The sequence below is a fragment of the Ornithodoros turicata genome, chromosome 6, assembly GCF_037126465.1.
Source record: "Ornithodoros turicata isolate Travis chromosome 6, ASM3712646v1, whole genome shotgun sequence".
In the NCBI taxonomy this organism is placed as follows: Eukaryota; Metazoa; Arthropoda; class Arachnida; order Ixodida; family Argasidae; genus Ornithodoros; species Ornithodoros turicata.
The window spans coordinates 59,844,778-59,850,777 of record NC_088206.1 but is presented as its reverse complement, the minus strand read 5'-3'; the positions used below and the strand labels follow the sequence as shown (position 1 = coordinate 59,850,777).

At 49.4% G+C, this 6,000-nt stretch overlaps 1 protein-coding gene across 1 annotated transcript; it reads right to left on the bottom strand.

The window, feature by feature from the left end:
- Positions 1-1,858: 1,858 nt before the first annotated feature.
- On the bottom strand, positions 1,859-4,607 carry LOC135398120 (organic cation transporter protein-like). The gene is made up of 2 exons (XM_064629545.1): positions 3,339-4,607; positions 1,859-3,059 (listed from the first exon to the last, which is right to left on the bottom strand). Exons 1-2 carry the CDS (start codon positions 4,401-4,403, stop codon positions 2,010-2,012), a joined length of 2,115 nt encoding a protein of 704 aa, XP_064485615.1. The 5' UTR covers positions 4,404-4,607; the 3' UTR covers positions 1,859-2,009.
- Between the last annotated feature and the right edge of the window lie 1,393 nt (positions 4,608-6,000).

The following is a 6,000-nucleotide window of genomic DNA, read 5'->3' as shown; positions in this document are numbered from 1 at the left end:
TACCATAACATCCCAACCATGGGCGCAGTCACGGGGGGCGTTGCCTCCCCCCGGCTTCCGGAAATGTAGTTGCGGGCGCAGTTGACGCACCTCCGCAAACATCCTGCCCTCCCCCCCCCCTTGGAAAAAAATCCTGACTGTGCCCATGATCACAACCCTTTGACCACCTCGAGAAATCGGCGTATAGCTTACATTATCAAATTTGCATAATCCTATTGAAAATATGTATAGCCGCTATTCCAGATGAAATTAGTTTCCTAAGCGTACATGTTCGCAGCTAACAATTGTTTTGCATTTGTGGGACAAATATTTTAAGCAGGGTGTCGAACCGCAAAAAATACAGGTTCGGTTCAGGTTCGCGTTGCTTTGATTTCGTTCCGGTTCAGTTCCGGTTCGACCACGCCAAAAATCGAACCGGTACGCGAACTGGTTCAACGCTTCCATTTTATATGTTGACTGCTTTTATCAGGAAATGCGTGGCTGATATCTGACTGCTGTTGTCCGCATTTACGTTTTTAGCTGTCAGGTACTCCCTTTAGCGAAAGAAAGGAGAAATGGATGAACACTTATTGCAAATAGAGTCCACGCTGGTGAAGCGGTGTGCTCCTGCTACTTTCTGTTCCCAAAATATTTTTTTACACGCACGGTGCCAGCATGATACACTCCTATCTGCATGTATTTAGTTACGGGTGTAATAGGTGTGATATTGTTCTTCTACGGTTCGTAATTTTATTTACAATTTGTTGTTCAATAAGATGGACAGCGTTATATAGACGATACATAGAATTTTTACTGCTCACGTCTAAAGGGAAATGTTAGGGGCTTACTTAATCACACATTCGTCCTATAGAGCTACATAACTGGCCTACTCTATTCCTGTTTCATTCGTCCGCGGGGCGCCTCGTCTCTGAAGAGTAGACGCCGCAGCGCGTGCGTGGAGCGCTAGCCGCGGCGCTCACAAGGACAACTGCGCTTTAACGTGTAAAAAAGACGCTGAAAGTATACTTACTTTACGTCCTCGTCTGACTGCTAATGGCGAATTCGGGTGGTCATTTCGGAGCAACTTTTTTTGCCAGATCTCGGGCAGTCATGTTCGCTTGGTCAAAATGAAGCAAATCTCGCATGTTCGCGTGGCGCTTTCCGAGCGCTCGGAATTTGCTAGCTAGCACTTTTTTTGCCAGGTCTCAAAACGATCGAGCAGCAGATTGCTCAACTGTATCCGGTGTCGTCATATCCGCACTGCAACGGTGGCAAGTGCCCTCATTGGCCCGCATGTTGAAATCACGTGGTTTAGCAGACGACAGAACTCGAACACTTGCGACCGCGACACCCCTAGCGTGATGCAAGTACCTAAAACCGCTAGATTCCTAGCAATCATGTTCGGGTGGCAACGGTCACGTGATCCAGCTCGGTCGCCGACCTAGCAATTTCCGAGCGCTCGGCCGTTTTGCTACGAAATGACCACCCGAATTCGCTATAAGTGAACATTTCCGAAATCCATGATATGGACGCGTGATGATACCAATGTGTCTCCGTTCGGGGATTGAGAGGAACCCTAGTGCTGACTTCTTTTATGTCCGAACCGTTTTGTTGCGAACCGGCTACCGCTATTATTTTTTACGGTTCTGCTGCGGTTCGGGTTCAACAGAGTCATGAAAATTTCGGTTCGGGTTCGGCTCCGGCAAAAATAACGGTTCGGGTACGGTTTTCGGTTCGGGTTCGGTTCGACACCCTGATTTAAAGGTAACCATACCCCGAAATTAGCTGGTACATCCGGTGCATTTGTTGCTACGGGAAATTGCATCGGCCGGCGGACCGTGTAACCCACACAGGAGAACTGCACACATCAGACACTGCATGAGGTTGCGCGTTAAAATTTACTAATCATATTCCATCATCGAAACGCAATTGTGGCGTTCTGCGACGGGCAGCACAAACTTCTGTACAAATTCACTCCTCTGTACAAAATACAATTTCTTTCAGTATTAGACCTCACTTCTAGAAGCAGTCTATCGACCATCTGTCACTCGATTGTCCCGTCTTCCCGACGAGTCCGTCGACGGTTTAGGTAGTTCCCCAGAATCACCCCGTGTGCTTGACGGCGTGCCAGAAAATATATCCGTTAGTCTCGTAATATCTGGTGGAAGGATCAGTCCCTTTACTGGCCTCTGACTCTGATAGACTGTGACTTCAGGCACTTTCTTCTTCTTGAGAATCGCCTTTGACATTCTTGGCAGCTTTCTCGAAGCATAATCGCTGGCTTCTGCTTGTTTAAGCGTGTCTACAATCCACAAGGACTGGGTCTCCGGAAGATGAAGCACAGATACCGCACCCAACATCGCCAACGCGCTGATCACGCCAATGGATATGGCGGGATCTGTAACATCCCCGATGTCTTTTATCAAAGGCGCAATCATGGCACCGAGGCGCCCGCAGAAGTAAGCTGCACAGACTCCGACACTTCGTACCACCGTGGGAAACAATTCCACGCTATAGACATACACGAGACATATTGCCCAGTCTAGTATGCACTGTGCGGCCATCACAAACCCGATTCGAGATTCGGGAAACTCGGTTGCCATTGTGAAGCCCACAAGTAGCGCAGCAAACAAGAGCAGAAGGCCGGCAAGTGTCGGCCTTCTGCCGTGCTTACACATAGACTGGTATACGAGTACGTAGCCAGCCACGTGAACCAATACGGCTGCGACGCGAATCGATATGCTGTACCTGCTGTAGCCACCGAGCACCAGTTCATAGTAGGCCAGGATGACGGCGAACCAACAAGAAAAGAGAGCGGCGCAGCGTCTTCGGAAGATTGGTGACTTCAGCAAGTCCAGGAAGTTCCCACAGATAATATCATCCTTCCGGTTGGCGTCTGCTGCGGTCAGTCTCTGCAGTCGCTGCACAGTGCTGGACACGTCAACGCCGTTTAACTTGGCAGCCCATAACATGACTTTCTCGGCTCGCTTCGCCTCGCATTTGGTGAGAAGCCAACGCGGAGATTCGACGACAATGAAGAAGCAGCAGACGAGCAATGCGGTTGGTATCATGATGCCAACCTACGCGAAAGAAACAGGTAGAAATAGTGAGAGATCTTTACATAACCATAGCTCCATAACGGCAAACCTGAGAGGGGCAAAATCATAGACACTACGACACAGCAGCTGCTGTGTCGTGTAATGTGTGTTTTTGCCCCTCTCAGGTTTGCCGTTCATGACTGCTCCGCAGTGTTATGCCAACAAGAGTGCACAGTAGATCGGCGTCTCTGCTTTACCCGCACCGAAGGCTGTGCAATAAGGAGCATGGGTGCGTCCTTTGAAGATTAACACGATACATACCTGTATGAAAACCCATTTATGTATGAACAGCTCCAATACCGCCAGGTATAAGGGAACTGTTGTCAACGTCACAGAGAGGACCAGGACGCAATGCAAGCACCGATGTGCCGGCGTTGATACTTCGAAGAGTAGCACGTACGTCGCGATCTGAAGTGTGCTCGCCGACGCACCTACCAAGAATCGCAGGAGCACGAATGTCAGGAAGGTCGATGCAAAGCACACGGCCATTCCGGCCGACAGGAGCACGAACACAGCGAGACATATCACTGGTCTGCGGCCGATACGATCTGCCAACTGGCCCATTACCGGCAAAGCCATAATAGCACCTGACATGTAAACAATTGCAGCCCAAGAAGCCAGGTACTTTCTATGGCAAACGAGGCTCCATTGACTCACGATGGAATTTCCTTCGGAAGAGGTGTCAAAATCCCATGCCTGACAATCGACTTGTGTCCTATTCATCGAGAAGATGGTTAGCGGAGGGTCGTACTGCTTGCACTGACTGTACGTGCCGCCTTTCCACGGTATGGCTATATTCTTCCAGTCTGCAGCGGAGAGATGAGAGAATTCTTCCGACGGGCTGCACCAGTGGTCTATGTAGGGCGTCGTCATCGCGTAAGACAGGTTGTGACAGAGCAGGGAGAATTGGGCTGCGAGACTGCAGAAGAGAATCATGCGTTGGAACTTGCCGTGACCGTAGACAAAGGTGAAGTCCGAAGCGGTATCGATGGTGTCTGTGGACAGCGCCGACGGCGAGTCATCAGGCACAGCTTTGCCGGAATTGACCGGATTGCCAAGTGTAAAACCCTCAGTCCAACTTTGGGCTGCAGCCTTTTTCTTTGACGTTCCTTTGTACGAGTCAGAGGGTGTCTTTAGGCTAGTAGACTTGCCGTCGCTGGGTTGGGTGGCTGGTAGCGGTACAGGCAAGGTTGAAGATGAGGTCCGGACAGTTACGTGGGGAGTGGCCCGCGTGTCCGTCTCTTGGGAGGCACTGTCCGTATCGGCAGTTTCGGTGGCGGAGCCCTGCCTTTTCTTGCCTTTAGAGGAAGAAGCTGGTTCCGTCATGGTTCAGCAATACGAATGCGATTCCGTTGATGCACATTCGCGCGTGGATACTCGTGCATGTCCTCATGCGACGTTTTCTTTTTTTTTTCATATGGCCAGTGCCGACGCCACCTAATCAAATAACGCCTGCTGAATGAAGTCTCACTCACCTTCGTTACTTTTACGTATAGTTGGCTGGTTGGTACTTTTTTATTGCCAAGTGGGATGTGGACAGGGTGTCACTGGTGTCAACCAATCGCAAGCGATTATTTTAAACACGGGTTTTCTATGTCCACCAGCGGCTATCCATGTTGCTTGGCAGCTCATCGATCCCCATATCTACACCTTTCCTTTCTTTTTCTTAATAAACATATCCCCCCCCCCCCCCCATATCTACGGCCGCCGGAAACATTGCTGTGTTCATGTGCTGCGTTTATCTGGGACGTGGCACTTGCGCCACGGCGACTAGTGCTCAGGCCTTATTTAGTCTAGGAGGAGCAGTCTATGTGCGTTCTTTCAGACGACAGTAACGCCCCGTATGCCCCGTGTGTCCTGGATTCTCCTGAAGACCATTTCAGTCGGAACACCGGACGAAGCCAGAGACCTTCCGGCCAGTTTATTGCTCAAAACGAAGAATGACCAAAAATGTTCCCCTGCACGCGCTCACGCTCAACAACAACACTACACCGTGCACGGCGACTCGTCGAGGGGGCGTGCCCCGTGTGTCCCAGATATCGCGGCGCGGGGAGTCACGGAAGAAGCGCTCTGTGACTGCGGCGTGATACAACGTTGTATATCACGTGAGGTGTAGTGATGCAGGTGGCGGGAGTGGAAAGCACAAGACGGCAGGCCTTTCCAAAGTATGGCTCCGCCGAGGAAGGTTCTTAGTGAAGTGTCTCTATTGTGTACTTGCAATACGAACTCGTTCAGAAACGATTGTAAAGATTCCTAAACATATGAACAGGGTTCGAGTTGCAATGCATTTGTAAGAGATAATTTAGAAATATTAACATACTATATATTAAGGACTCTCAAACGCAGAGAAAGAGTCCTGTTGAAGTCTGTCCACAATGTGTATAGCGCGGCACAGCTGTCGCTGTATTTCATCTGCGAGTACCAAAGGTCGCACAGCAACTCGGATTTTTTAAAATTATTATTCCAGAATGTGTTGATGCGATCTCGTTCTTGATGTGATTAAATGTTTGCCACGGTGTTACGAAATTGTCCAAACTAATTGAGTACTGATGTGGGTTCTGATTGGTAGGCGTTATCCGTTTAGGCCCTGACTTTTTTTCACATAGAGTAAAAAAAAGTTATGAAAGTTCACACTGAGAGTGCGCTTGAACATCCAAACGCGCCTTCCGTACAAAGCTGTAAAGTTCGGAAGCGACGCAAATCTCGTGCAGCACATGGCAGTAGGCAAAAGGGAAGTGTCATCAGAAACATTGCAGTGATCACTGAAAAAGAGAAGTATGTACCATACTGCAGGAATGATGATACGGTGCAAATTTACACACTACCATGGCTGAAATGGTTAAACCGTGCCTTCGTCTGTGGTACCTACGGCATTTACATATCCAGAGTCGAATATGGACCGGTGGATGAGTTAATTTGCACG